Source organism: Panthera leo, chromosome B3, assembly GCF_018350215.1.
Source record: "Panthera leo isolate Ple1 chromosome B3, P.leo_Ple1_pat1.1, whole genome shotgun sequence".
In the NCBI taxonomy this organism is placed as follows: Eukaryota; Metazoa; Chordata; class Mammalia; order Carnivora; family Felidae; genus Panthera; species Panthera leo.
This window is the reverse complement of record NC_056684.1, coordinates 1,583,365-1,598,724: the sequence shown is the minus strand read 5'-3', so window position 1 is coordinate 1,598,724 and position 15,360 is coordinate 1,583,365. Positions and strand designations below refer to the sequence as shown.

At 56.7% G+C, this 15,360-nt stretch overlaps 1 protein-coding gene across 3 annotated transcripts in view; it reads right to left on the bottom strand.

Moving 5' to 3' along the window:
• ARNT2 (aryl hydrocarbon receptor nuclear translocator 2) overlaps positions 1-15,090 on the bottom strand; it is a 148,135-nt gene extending 133,045 nt beyond the window's left edge. For 2 of the 3 annotated variants that reach the window (XM_042940820.1, XM_042940822.1), the window contains exon 1: positions 15,031-15,090. In XM_042940820.1, coding sequence (XP_042796754.1) covers positions 15,031-15,061 — 31 coding nt within the window. In that variant the 5' untranslated portion in view covers positions 15,062-15,090. Of the gene's footprint in view, positions 1-2,713; positions 2,788-15,030 lie in introns of those variants that run through there. The other variant, XM_042940821.1, reaches the window with a different exon arrangement.
• Positions 15,091-15,360: the final 270 nt, after the last annotated feature.

The window sequence follows — 15,360 nt, the reverse complement described above, 5'->3', positions numbered from 1 at the left end:
GGTGGACCTCGGGGTGGTCCAGGAACCAGGAGCATCAGCGTCACCTGGGGACTGGTCCGAAATGCAAACGCCGCCCCCCTGCATCCCGGCCTATCCACCGACAGAGCCTCCGGGACGGGGCGGAGGGCGGCACTGGGCCCCACACGCCTGCCTCCGGGGGATGCTCGCAGGTCTCCGGGAGGAACGGCGTTACCTGTAGGACGGCGCCACCTGGTGGCCGACAGGCCTAACAGACCTGCGCTGCGGGGGTGCTCGGGGCGCAGGCGCAGAAGACCGCACACGCCTCCCAGCCGGCCGCGTCCTTGGGTCTCCCCAGCATATCCCAGCACCTGAGCACCGGGACTGGTGACGGCAGGCAGCCGACACACACGTGCCGAACGGATGAAGGCAAAAAGGCCCGTGTCCGAACCTCTAGTTTGTCCACAAAGTGTACAAACTCGATTGCCCTGGACGCGGCGGGAGCCGCTTAAGTAGGTGGAAGCAGATGGGGGCGCCGAGCCACCGTCTGCAGAGGCAAGTGCCCCGCACAGAGTCCGGGGACCCTCTTGAGCGGCCGTCCCCCCCCCCCGCCCCCCCCCGGCCTGTCCGGTGCATGGGAGGTGCTGGGAGGGAGGACGGTCCCTGGGTGATGCCCGCGAGGACAGGGAGGAGGAGGAGTGGGGGGCAGGGCACGACTGGGCTGGAAAGCAGCAGGTGGGGAGGGCGGGAAGGACAGTCACAACAGGACGGAGGACACAGCCCAGAGTACCCTCTCCCAGGAGGCGGCTTCACATCACCCCTGCGCACAGAGGGGAGGGCTCTGCGTTCTGCATACCTGCCCGGGTTGGCGGTTGGAGGCCAACATTTCCACCCTCGGGTCTCTGATGAGAGAGAAGGGCGGGGGGATGGGCAGGGGTTGGGGAGAAAGGAGGAGTTGGAGGAGGAGGAGGAAAAAGGGAGAAAGAAAGGGGGGACGCGGGGAGAGGGACAGGGATGAGGGAGGGCCTCTGGCTTAGGAAAACGCAGCAGGTGCCTGCAGGCCAATTATTCCAGAAAGAACCCCGGCTCTTGAGTTACTAGGTCTTTCTTTATAAAGTCACAGTAAATTACAAACTTATCTCTTCAGTGGAACACAGAAGGAGCAAACGAGCCTCCTGGAATAAATGAAAATGCACATCTCAGCGCGGGCGTGCACCAGCAACAAAGGGCGGGACACGCGACACGCCAACCACCGTCTGAAGGAAGGTCTCGCCGCAAACTGCGGTCTCACGAGTCGCACACGAGCAGCTCACCTGAAGAGCCTTGCAGCGTGTGTCGGGAGAGCTGCTAATTAAACGCCCAAAATCCCTACTGACTTTATTAGAGATATGATCGTCCTTACACGGTGAGATTATAATTATTTTATTTGTCAGAGGAAGTTGAAATTTAGTTGAGGGAAGTATTAGCCTTATGGGCTTTTCTTTAAAACTCCCCCGGGACCTGCACTCACCAAGGAGTATCTGTGGCTGCCCACAAAGGGTGTGCAAACCCACAGAGGAGGCTTACCAAGCATGGGGGGCTCTGAGACCACGAATCCCCCTCCTCAGCCCTGGCCACACGGGACCCTGCCGTCACGGCTGACAGACGCCCTCGTGACACAACGTCACCCTGGTGGTGTTTTTGATAAAAATTTAAAAATTCGATAAAAATTTAAAATTTCGGGGCAGCCTGGGTGGCTCAGTCGGTTGAGCATCCGACTTCGGCTCAGGTCAGGATCTCACGGTCTGTGGGTTCGAGCCCCGCGTCGGGCTCTGTGCTGACAGCTCGGAGCCTGGATCCTGCTTCGGATTCTGTGTCTCCCTCTCTCTCTGCCCCGCCCCTGCTCACACTCTGTCTCTCTAAAAAATAAACATTTAAAAATTTTTATTTTATTTTTTTTATTTTTTTTTTTTTTATTTATTTTTGGGACAGAGAGAGACAGAGCATGAACGGGGGAGGGGCAGAGAGAGAGGGAGACACAGAATCGGAAACAGGCTCCAGGCTCCGAGGCATCAGCCCAGAGCCTGACGCGGGGCTCGAACTCACGGACCGCGAGATCATGACCTGGCTGAAGTCGGCCGCTTAACCGACTGCGCCACCCAGGCGCCCCCATTTAAAAATTTTTAAAATAAATAAATAGAATGAAATTTAAGATTTTTTTTTGATTTAAAAAGCACAACCTCAGTGTCACGATGAGGCAACATCGAACAAAATTGGGAGGTTTTTTACAAAATGACTGGCCCATACTTGGCAAAAAATGTCAAGGCCATAAAAGAAAAACCAAAAAACAAAACAAACCAACACAACAACGCCTCTGAGCGACTGTTCCAGAATTAAAGGGGAGTAAAGGGACATCACAACCGTGGCCCAGAGGGAGTTACGCTGTGTGAAATAAGTCAGACAGAGAAAGACAGAGACCGTATGATTGACTTGGATGTGGAATCTAAAACAAAACAAAAAGAAATGAACAAATAAAAAACAAAGAAACACGCTCTTAAATACAGAGAACTGGTGGGGGGGGGGGGTGACAGGCACTGGTTAAAGGCAAGAAGAGGTACAGACGTCCAGTTATGAAATAAATAAGCCGGAGAGATCAGAAATACAGTAAGTGGGATTTGCGACCCTGGATGAAACCGAGGACCAGGAAACAGCAGGATTCTGGAAGAACGCCTAACGGAGTAAGAGTAGGGTCGGGGGGTGCGACGTTGGGGGTCACCTGGACGCTGATGCCCTGACGTGGGTCACAAACTGTTGTCCCCTAAGAGAACGTCCTTCTTCCCAGTGACGTGGCGTCGCGACGGTCAAGAAAGAACTCTGGAGATGTCTCGCGGTGCAAAAGCGTGCTTTTGTCACAGCACGGGGGCGGGACCCGTGGGCAGAGAGGGCGGCACGGGGGTGGTGAGGAGAGACCGATCGTGTGCTCGCAAGTCTGGGGCGCGCAGCGACGACGGCGGCTCCCGAGGAATTTCGGGGCGCTGACAACAGGGTCCGCGGGACCTTGGAGGTCTGGCTCTTGCCGACACAGGGTTGCACACGGAGGCAGCCGCGAGCTCCGTGTGGGATGCCACACCGCGTGTCTCAGGTACTTAGTGGGGGGCCTGTCCCCTCGTCACCAGGAGGCACGTGGCAGTATTCAGAAGGGACGGGGCACGGGGTGCACCATGCACCCTCAAGTTGCCCAGGGAGACAGAGGCCAGCGGGAGGACCCGGCACACAGGCCGCGGCTGACCCTCGGGGAGCCCGGTCCTGTGCTCCGTTCTCGCCACTTCTCTGCGAGCCAGCTGCCCGCCCCGCGTAAACGCCACCGAAACCAGAACAACCTTGTGGTGGACCCAACTCTCCGTTGGCTTGCCGTCTGGGAGACGTGGAGCTCACGTCGGGCGCCCACTCCACGAACGCTCATGAGGCACCAATCGCGTGCCACGCCTCGGTCGAGGAACTGGGGACACGGTGGTTAAAGTAACACAAGACGCCCCGACCCGAAGGGAAACGAGCGACTCCGAGGCTCCCGGCAAATCCCCGAGGCACTTAGGTGTCTTGAGCTCAGCATGTGCGAGACCGATCGTGCTCTCCCCGCCGCCTCCACCAAAATACCCCCAAGGGCCCCGACTCGCCGGGTCCTCTGGCCTGGAAAACGGCGCCCTACCCGCCCCGTGACCTAATCGGGAACGTGGCGCTCCTGCCCCCGCATCGGCGACATCCAGTCCGCCGCCCGGCTCGGCCGGGCTTACCGCCAACGTACCTGGGGGGTAGACCCCCCCTCGGTCTCTGCCCCTGTCCCCTCCACTTCGGGCCTCCCCGTGGCATCTGGAAACGAAGACCCCTCTCTCTCCCGCTACTTATTTTAATGATCGCCTCGCGCCCCTGATTATCTAAGACACGGCGAGCTCCGCGAAAGCGGAAACCACGCCGGCCCTGGCACGCCGCTGTGAGCACGCAGTTGGCATCCAATTAATATCTGTTTAATTAGGTGGGTAAGCGATTAAAATAATTACTGTCTGGCTCTGGCCGGTGAATGGAGACAGGCGCCATTCACCGCCACCGGGGGCCTTGGGGGAGCAGGAAGTGCAGGAGAGGCAGGCTTCAGGGTCCGGGGGACACACGGACAGACGCCCCCGGCAGGCAGCTGGAGACGGGCGTCAGGGAAGGCCACGGGCTCTCGTCCCAGAAGCGGCCGTATGCCCCCAGCCCGGCCTTTCGCGTCCTCCGTGCCCGCGGGAGGCGCCAGTGGGGTCCCCTCCCTCTGCCGTCCAGCGGGCGGCCAGTCATTGGCAGAAACTGTCCCAACATGCCTGTCCTGGAGGCCGTTTCCGAAACCGCTGGACAAGCTACCCGAACCCAACGGGAAGATTTCTGGTGGGAACTGCTTTCCAAAGGAGAGAACACAGCTGTGATCCTTGAACACATTCATTCATTTTATTCTTTGGGGAACTTGGAATCCATCAAGCATATCAAATTACGGCAGATGATTCCGGACTACGCCTCATTTCAAACTGCTGATGTGATAGAAACATCGATGCTGTTCTAAAAATAATAATAAAAAAAAAAAATCTGGCAGTTCTGTTATTTCACATTTAAATTAACTTCCTTCACGGGTATCATGATTATCTGAAAAGTACCACCTCGTCCTTACGGCCACCGCCGACGTGCCGGTCGTGGGAGCCAGCCCCTAATTCTCTGCCGGCCACACGCCCCACGGAACTTCTGGGCTCCTTGGCCAGCTGCCAGTGCCCAGAGGTTACAAAAAGTCCTGTCCCCACACACCGGGGCTGTTCCCCCCGGGCACGAGTGCCATCTGGGGCCGGATAACTGCGCTGTGTGGGGGCCGTGGGACGTTCAACAGCATCCCTGGCCTCCACCCACCAGATGCCCCCCCCACCTCCCCACCCCCTTCAGTGTCGTGACAACCAGACCCCCTCTAGAAACCACACACCTCTGCGGACACACCTCTGCTCCCGTGCCCGGTTTCTGAGAGGCTCTGCCACACGGCTGGGTCAGATGGCTCTCCGAGATAAGAAAGAGAATACCATTTGGAGATAGCCATGAATTTAAAATCTGTGGAGGGGCCCCTGGGTGGCTCAGTCGGTTGAGTGTCTGACTTCTGCTCAGGTCAGGATCTCACAGCGCGTGGGTTCCAGCCCCGCATCGGGCTCTGTGCTGACGGCTCAGAGCCCGGAGCCTGCTTCGGATTCTGTGTCTCCCTCTCTCTCTGCCCCTCCCCTGCTCATTCTCCCTCTCTCTCTCTCTCAAATGAAATAAAATTTAAATTTAAATTTAAAAAATGCATACATAAATGAGCATCCGGCCTCCTGGTGCCTCGAAGTCTGGGACCCGGCTCATTCACTGATGTTGCAAGGTGTATCCACGTAGCTTTCCTGGCCTCCCTTATCTTAGCAATTTCAGTGGCTTTTTCCTTAACTGCCACTAGGACAGTTCGGTGGGCCAGGCAAAACTCGGCAGGCAGAAGCCTCATCGACAGGCTACAAGCCTCTGATGGCCCCAGTGGACCACTGCAGGGCCCCGGGAGGATCTGATGAACAGAGGATGACCCCCTTCTCTCCTGGTTCCTCACTCAGCTGCCAGCAAGGCCTTCGCTGATCTGGCTCTCGGGAGGCCCTGATCTACCCATGGAGCCTGGTTTCGGTGCCAGCCTGGGAGTCCTCCCCAGCTGTCCTACAGCTAGCCTCTCCTTTGTCACCGGGGCCCAGGGAGAGAGGTATCTATCCAGTACAGGGGTCCGCAAATCAAATACACACACACACACACACACACACACACACACACAACCCCAGGTGTTAAAACCTCCTGGGTTTGCATCCAAAGCAGGAATAACCACCACAAACTGTCTAAGCCCACAGGGCGCAGGCAGAGGGAGGACAGCGCCCCCCCTGCCCCGTGCTCTCAAAGCCCTGGGGACGGGCCCGGGCCACGCACAGACAGGCAGCAGCGATCCAAGGTTTCCAGGGCAGCTGATGGCACCTCCAGCTGGAAAAGGCCACGTGGAAGAGAAGACCTCGCGGGGGCCCTTTCCTCCTCCCCCATTTATACTGTGGGAACCCCAGGCAAGTCTCTGAACCAGTCTGAGCCTCTGGGTTAACCTCTGCGGAAACCAATACAAAATAAAAGCATGTGGGGCACCTGGAGGGCTCAGTCTGACTCCTAACCTCAGCTCAGGTCACGATCTCACAGTTGTGAGATTGAGCCCCACGTCAGGCTCTGTGCAGAACCCGCTTGAGATTCTCTCTCCCTCTCTTTCTGTCCCTCCCCCACTCGTGCTCTCTTTCTCAAAAGAAATAAACATTAAAGCAAAAAAAGCATATTTCTAAAAAGCATTTAAACCCATCTGATTGTTCGATTCTCCTCTAGGAAGTTAACCTAAGGGGAGAAAGAAATCATGTAATTGTATATTTATATACGGGGACGTCCATGAACACGCTGTGCATACTTCTGACGAACGGAAAAGCGTAGCAAATGCTATGAACGTAAGCATGAGAGACAGAGCCCATAGATGAGGACGGGGCCATAAGACAGAGGCTGTGGCATTCGTACTATTAATTAAGGGAAATAAAGGCAACAAAGCAGTGTGTTCAGAACGATTCTCTTCTGTATGTGCACATGGTCTTTGGGGGGAAAAGTCCTGTCTGTTTATTGTTGTACTCGGGGGAAGGGAGTCGGTTATGAGCAGGAAAGGAGGGGGCGCCTCGGCAGGGGCTGGGGGACCCGCGGGCTCCGCCTGGCCACCCTCACGGCACAACCAAGGCGGCGAAAGAGGCCCCCCGCTTCTGCACAATGTACAACAGCAGGAAGTACCTGCTCGTGGGCAGTTTCACTTTTTCTGTGGATTCGCCTGGAAAACGGTCAAAGTGTTGCAGTCTTGAAGGCCACAGAGGCTCCTTGTCTGCAAAGGGCTTGGCCTCGGGCCCAGCAGCATCGCGTCGGGGGGCGGCGGGCATCCCCTGAACAGAAGTGAAGCTGCCTCCGTGTCGTGTCTGGAGCCCCCCGGGAATCACGCCCACCACACCCACGGTTCCGCACACAGAACAGAAGGCAGAACGGGGAGACCCCTTCCAGGGGACCCTCGGGGACTTTCGTAAGGAAGGCGGTGGGCACGGGCCTCCCACGACTCCCAGCCGGTCGCCAGGTTATTGCCAGTCTGACCTCCCCTCCTTCTGGGGCAGAGGATACGATCTGTGCATCTCCCGGGTTCCTTTACGATGAGACGAAGTCTGGAGGAGCTGATCTGGGTTCGGACCACTCTGCTAGGATTTACAGATCAAAACCAGTTCCCCCAAACCAAGGCCAGAACCTAAATTCGACAGCTCTGGCCTCCTGTTTCGGGCGCCCACGAACACGCCGCACAGCTTGTCTCCCAGGCAGGCGTTCACAAGCAGGTGCGCACGGGCATGTAACACGGCTCCCCGGCACCCGTGCACTTGTCCACGGGCACACCTTATGGGCAGCCTGCCGTGCGGGAGGCGGTGTGACGGGAGGGGCTGCAGGGTGAGGAAGGCTCCCCCCGCCCTCGTGGGGCCTCGGGGCCAGCAGGAGACCCTGGCATCCAGCAGCAGCTACGTACCTTACCGCTCCACCCCGGGTCACGGAAATGCTCCAGATGCGGAGTGCACGGGGCCGGGGCGGACGGCAGCATGGGCACGCCGTCTCTGGAGACAGGCTTTGGGAGAAGGGACGATCCAAGCCGGGACCAGGAGGAGCAGAGGGCATGGGCAGGGAAACCCTCAGGTGTGGGCAAGGGGCGGGTGCAGACAGGGGAGCTCGGCGCCGGCCAGAGCTCTGGAGCCGAGGGTCTGGGCCAGAATCGGGTGCGTGGCATCGGGCTGCAAGGGGTGGAAGGGCCCGCCTGAGCAGTGACAGCTCCCACCAGCCTGTCTGCAGGCCCGGCCGGCCCCACACGGCTGCCAGTACCTGCCCCTTGCGTTACGGCCCAGCACCCAGGGGCCGTGGCACAGGGGGATGACGTCCCCGGGCATGTCAGCCAGCGTCAGCACAGACCGACGGGGACAGAGGGACTCCAGCCTGACTGCTGTCTCCGCGACAGCTCCCGCCCAGTCTCGGGGGCTCGTCTCGGGGGCTCCCCAGTCCGGTCACCTCCTGTCACCCAGGCGCACACCACACCCACCCTCCCCACCGCGGCCCTGCCGGTTCTGCCCAAAAGGAGCAGCTGCAGGGGGTCACACGGGGGGGTCCCCGGCCCACTGCTAGATGCACGAGGATGTGCGTGTTCAGCGTGGCGGCCCCGCCCCAAGGGGTACCTCGCCTCCGTGTGCTTCTCCGCGTCTCCCCTGCCAGCCGGGGTCCCTGGCAGCCACCTCCAACCGGAGTCCGGCCTTCCAATCTGCTCTCCGCACAGCAGCCAGGGCCCAGCGGAGTGCGGGTCACGTCACGTCCCTCCCCTGCTCGAGACCCCACCCGCCCACCGCACCTCCAGCTGCTCTGACCCGCTCTGGTTCCTCAAAGCAGACGGGCCCTTCTGACCCCAGGGCCTTTGCAGAGGCTCTTCCCAGAATGCACCTGCTTGCCCGTGTTTCTCTTCACTCCTCGGATCTCAACTCACAGGTTGGCTCCTCAAGGCAAGAATATGTAAGACAGTCCATTTGATAAAAGGTGCTGGGAAAACTGGACAGCCACATCCAGAATGAAACTGGACCACTTTCCTACACCAGGCACAAAAATAAACTCAAAATGGATTAAAGACTTAAATGTGAGACCCGAAACCATGAAACTCCTAAAAGAAAACAGGCAGTCATGCCTTGGACAACAGGCTTAGCATCATTTTTCTAGATACGTCTCCTAAGGCAAGGGAAACAGAAGCAAAAATAAACTACTGGGACGCCACTAAAATAAAGAGCCTTTGCACAGCAAAGGAAAAGCATCCGCAAAATGAAAAGGCAGCCTACGGAATGGGAGAAGATATTTGCAAACGACACATCCAATGAGGGGTTAATATCGAAACTACACAGAGAACATACACAACTCAACACCAAAAACGAACAGTCTGATTAGAAAACGACCAAAGAACCTGAACAGACATCTTTCCATAGAAGACATCCAGAGGCCAACAGACACGCAAAAAGGTGTTCAACATCACTCGTCATCAGGGAAACGCAAATCAAAACCACTCTCAGATACCACCTCATGCCGGTCAGAGCGGCTAAAACGAACAAATCAGGAGACTCTAGATGCTGGCGAGGATGTGGAGAAACGGGAACCCTTTGCACTGTTGGTGGGAAGGCAGACTGGTGCAGCCGCTGTGGAGAAGTGTGGAGGTTCCTCAAAAAGTTAAAACCAGAATTACCATATCACCCAGTAAGTCAACTACTAGGTATTTACCCAAAGAAAACAAACACTAATTCAAAAAGATATATGCAACCCTGTGTTTACTGCAGCCTTATTTGTAATAGTCAAGATGAGGCAGAAACCCAAGTGTCCATCAATAGATGGATAAAGATGTGGTGTGTATATAGATATAGATACAGATATAGATATAGATAAATAGATACATATATAGATACATATATATCTACAAATATATACATATATATACATACATATCTACATATATATATATACACATATAGATACATATACACACACGTATCTACATATGTATATATACGTAGATCCATGTGTGTGTATATGTATCTATATGTGTATATATTGTATATATGTATATGTGTGTATATGTGTATATATATATGTAGATACATATGTATCCACATATGTATCTACATATATATACACACATACATACACACAATGGAATATGATTCAGCCATTAAAAAAAAATGAGATCTTGTCATTTGTAACAACATGGATGGACCCAGAGAGCATTATACTAAGTGAAATAAGTCCGACAGAGAAAGACAAATACTACACGATTGCCCTTACATGTATTAAGCTAAAAAAAAAACCAAAAACCCATAAATACGGAGGACAAACTCGTGGTTGCCAGAAGGGAGTGGGTGGGGGGATCGCAAATGGGTGAAGGGGAGAGGGGGGTCCAGGCCGCCAGTCACGGGACGAGGAGGCCACGGACGGAAGGCGCAGCACGTGGAATACAGCCGATGGTGCCATAACAGTGCCACGTGGTGACAGACGGTGGCCACGCTTGTGGGGCCCAGGATAACGTAAGACGTGAGACTAATGTAACACTGTGTGCCAACTACACTCAACAGCAACAAAAGGGAAAATCACATAAATGTCACAAAGTTCGTCTTAACCTGAAATACAGTCTCACAAAGCTTCTCGTTACACATCGTACACTTACTCTGTTCGATTAATACGTATTCTGTTTTACGAACGTATACACGTCCATATTAGAATGCACCCCACCTATGCAGCAAACGCTAAGTGGTTGGTCATAAAGTACTGCCTCGTAGAACCCCCTGCAACATCGATCATCAGTTTCACTATCACCTTCGCCGAGATCCACAGTTCCCACGCCCGCCTTCTCACCTATAAAATGTCTCGTGATAGACAGCAGTCCTGACCTGTGTATTAACCAAATGCCTGCAATCGCCCGTGCAACGTCGCAAGTGTCAGGACAACCTCAATGAAGAAGACAAACCCTTAAAAACGATGACCGCCTAGGAACCCTCTGACACAATGTCCTCTTGACTTTTTTGTAGCAACTGTCACGTCAGAGTGTTTTGATTCTAAATCTGCTGATCGATATACCAAGTTGGCTTTATATGGAGCGATCTGTAAGAGAAAGCAATAAAATCAAGTGCTCGGAAAAAAGAACTTGTTTTAAGTTGCTCCCTCAGACATACTCATCAAAACCTCACTGAGATACCACCTCACACTGGTCAGAGCGGCTAAGATCAACAAATCAGGAGACTCTAGATGCTGGCGAGGATGTGGAGAAACGGGAACCCTCTTGCACGGTTGGTGGGAATGCAAACTGGTGCAGCCGCTCTGGAGAACAGTGTGGAGGTTCCTCACAAAATTAAAACTAGATCTACCCTATGACCCAGCAATAGCACTGCTAGGCATTTATCCACGGGATACAGGAGTGCTGATGCAGAGGGGCACCTGTACCCAATGTTTATAGCAGCACTTTCAACAATAGCCAAATTACGGAAGGATCCTAAATGTCCATCAACTGATGAACGGGTAAAGAAGATGTGGTTTATATACACAACGGAATACTACTTGGCAATGAGAAAGAATGAAATCTGGCCATTTGCAGCAACGTGGATGGAACTGGAGGGTATTATGCTGAGTGAAATATGTCAGGCAGAGAAAGACAGATACCATATGTTTTCACTCATATGTGGATCTTGAGAAACTCAGCAGAAGACCAGAGGGGAGGGGAAGGGGGGGGAAAAGTTACAGAGAGGGAAGGAGGCAAACCATGAGAGACTCTTCAATACTGAGAACAAACTGAGGGTTGACGGGGGTTGGGGGGAGAGGGGAGAGTGGGTGATGGGCATGGAGGAGGGCACCTATTGGGATGAGCACTGGGTGTTGTATGGAAACCAATTTCACAATAAATTATATTTAATATAAGAAAATAAGCTGCCCCCTCCAAGAGGCAAACCCCAAACCTCCTTCATTTGTAGCATTAGCGATGTCATAACTCACACATCCGCGTGATTCTTTACAACTACGTATTCCCCGGCCACCGGCAAACAGGACGATGGCAGGCGCTGTCCTGGGTTTACCACTGATCACCCAGAACCTAGCTCTCGGTACCTGGCACATAACAGTTGCTCAGTAAAGGGAAGCCTGCAGGGCTCAGGCTTCCCTTTACTGGGCTGAGCGTCTGGTTCTTGATTTTGGCTCAGCTCAGGATCTCACGGTTTGCGAGATCGAGCCCCCAGGCCGACAGCGCACAGCCTGCTCGCGGGATTCTCCCTCTCCCTCTCTCTGCACACCCCCTTCAAAATAAATAAATAAGCTTAAAAAAAATAGTTGCACGGTAACTATTGGCTGAGAACAAGGGAAGCTTTTTCAGACACTGTTCTCTTCATTTGGCAGAACTCAAAAGGCCATCATGGCACATGCCTAGAGCGTAAACTCTACACAGATTTTTGTTGAAAACATGACCGTATGTTTTACACATGGACGGGCCAGCAGCAGAATGGGTTTTTCCTTAATGCACGGTTCTTGGCTGATTCTCAATGCACATTTTTAAAACATGCCTGAAATGGAGCCTCATCGTATAATTGGCCCTAGTCTTTCCTTAGGAGTCGATGAAACAGCGATGTGTCCCTGCCGTGGACGGGCACGTGGCTCCATGAAACGCAATACGCCAAGTAGTCAGTTCCTGAGAATTCCTGGGAGCCCCGTCTCCCCCGGAGTGGCTGCTGGAATCCAGACCTGAAACCCCAGCAGGAGACTGGAAAGGCCAAATCAGAGCTTTAAATGGGGCTCCTGTCGCCCGAACCACCACAGGATGTGAAACCTCCAGCTTCCTCGGGCATCATCGGGCCCCCGAGTGCCCTCGCCCTGCCTCACGGAGACGCAGAACTGCGGAGGGGTCTGCCGGTGGGCAGTGAGGGCTCAGCTGGGAAAACGGAAAAAGCGTGTGGGTGGGCGGGGAGGTGACGGGCTGCGGCCTTTGTACCCTGGGCACAAAGTACCAGCACACAGAGATCTCGGTGCCCCCCGGTGCATCGGCCCGTGTTTACCAAGCTCTTACTCTCTGCAGAGCAACAACGTCCAGGGCCAGGGGTGTGGCAGGAGGATGAGATGCTCAAAGAAGCATCCAGGGACTCCTGCCCCGGAGCAGTGGACTTGGCAAGAAGCTTGGGTGCCCTGCCTCTCTTTGCTGTAAACTGCAAGTCAGATCTGAAGTCTCTCTCTTGGGCTCAAGCCTTTCAACCTATCCGTTCAAACTATATCGGCCTTCTCCTTAGAGACAAGGCAGATATTCACAGGGGCCAGGAGCAACACGCCCCACAGAGCTGAGTGCCACCCCAGGGCACCGGGTCAGAGAAAGACTCTTCCCTTGAGAAGACCTCTCCGTGCTCACGATCCCTGGCCTCTCAGCCAGTGGACAGGACACACAGACATCACCGTCTGTCAAGGAGGCCCGGTGTTTCCAAATAATAAAAACAACCCCTCACTTGTAGCAGTGGGGTCTCCCGGCGTCCGGGGCACGGACACTCATGGGCACCACGCTGCCACGCCAGGCAGCTGCCCTATTGACTCCGGGCGGCTCGTGGGACCACGATGACGAACAAAATCGTTTCCAACAGTGATGTAATGGTGTGTGTGTGTGTGTGTGTGTGCGTGTGTGTGTGTATTAGGTAAACGCCCTCAGTTTCCTCAGTTTCGTACTCCTCTTTCCAATATAAGCCTGTATGGGACCAAAACATCTTCATGTTACTGTGTTTGCCTTTTTTTTTTTTTTTAACATCACAACATTTAAATCCATCAACTGGCTATTGGTTCGTAAGCAGCGGACCCGGCTGAAACTGCAGACTTGAGTCACTAGCAAACTTGAGGGGTGGTCTCCAAATGTGCCACGTTCCCCTTCCGTGTCCTGGACCGGGAGCTCCCCGTCAGTTCTTCTGAGACTTCTGAGGTTCTCTTATGGAACCTGCCTCTCGGGAGCTACTCAGACTCCCTACCTGTGTCTCCAGGGCCCCCCCCTTACCCATGTCCCAACTCCGAGCAGTTTGTCAACTCCAGGCCTCCCCACCATATGCCTCGTTTGGACCAGCCTCTCTGCCTCCAACCTTGCTCCTTCCTTTCTAGGTTATCTAGACATGGCTGACAAGTCAACCTTCCAGAAGAACCATGATCACATGACTTCCGCGTTCAAGACCACCAAGGACTCCTTAACCTGGGGGGGTGGGGGGAGCGGGGAGGGAGTCGACTCCCTAGGCTGTCCTTCAGAGCCGAACCAGTCTGTGAAACCCCACTGCTCCCTCCTAAATCTCCGGAGTCCCCGAATATTCATTGAAACCTACTCAGTGTGTCTGCCATTCACGCTGTCCCCTCCCCACGCACGCCCCCTGGGCCCTGCTCTGCACATTCAAACCTTCCAATCCTCCCAAGGCCAGTTGGGAGATGTCTGATCTCCAAAAGCGCCCCCTGACCACTTTGGATGCAGGGGATCCTTCACTCCTAACTCTGACGACAGTTTTGTTTTCTCTGCTAGGCACCCCACCCCATCGCCACCTCCAACAGGCCACCTCCCTCTGGGGGCGGGGGGGTCCTTGAGGACTGGCCTCTGACTCGTCCGCCTGCATGCCCCCCAGACCCGGCACCAAGCCATGCCGGCGCGACACCAAAACTTCACAGCCGGCAGCCTGCCTGTCCCCTTCCCATTCTTGGGCACCCCTAGGGAGCCCGACTCCCCAACTAAGCCGGGGTTTCCCTGCGCCCACTGCAAACCAGGTCAGTAGTCCCGCTTAGCAGGACCTAGTTCCATTTTCGAAATCTGCCGGGGCGAGCACGGTTGTCACCGGCCGCACCCTGAGGACAGGGCGGCCCGCGGAGGCAGAGGGCGCGAGCCGGGAGGGGCCGGGATGCTCCGCGCCGCCGCCGCCGCCGCCGCCGCCGCCGCCGCCGCCGCAGGCCGGGCGCCCGTGCCCACTGCGGAGCCGGGGGGGGGGGGGGGGGGGCGCGGCGGGGAGGGGGCACCGGGGCGCCCGGGGGCGGGCCGCGCGGGGACCAGCCGCGAGCTCCACCCCGGTCCACCCTGTTGAATCCCGGCTCCAAACTTTTGCCCGCGCCCGCGCCGTGCCCTCCCGCCGCCGCGGCCGCCGCCGGAGATGCCACGGGGCCGCGCCCCGAACGCGACAGCGCGCGGCACCGGGTAGCCGGCGGCGGGCGTCCTCGGCACGCGAGGAGGGGGGGGGGGTCCCGGGGGCCGCGAGGCCCGCCTCCGCCGCCGGGGCTGTGCCGGTGCTGATGCTGCGGCCGGGGCCGGGGCTGCGGCGCGCGGGTCCCCGGAGCGCGGGTCCCCGGAGCGCAGCCGCCCCCCCCCCCCCCACCCCGAGCGCGGGTCCCCGGAGCGCAGAACCCCCGAGCGCGGGTCCCGGCCGGGCCGCTACTCACCGGGAGGGTTGACCGCCGCCGGGGTTGCCATCTTGCCGGGAGGCCGGGCGGCCGGGCGGGGCGGAGGGCGGCGCGGAGCCGGGCCCCGGAGGGCGGGCGGGCCCAGGCGCCGCCGCCGCCGCCACACAAAGGACGGCGCGGGCGGGCGCTGCCTCCGCTCCCCCCCCCCCGCCCCCGCGCCGCCGCCGCCCCGCCCCCGCCTCCCGGGCCGGCCTTTGTCGCGCGGCGGGGGGCGCGGGCCGCGGCTCCCCCGCCGGGGCCGTAGCACCGCGAGACTTGCGCGGCGGGCCGCCGGACCCCCCGCTGGGGGGCGCGGCGGGGGGCGGCGCA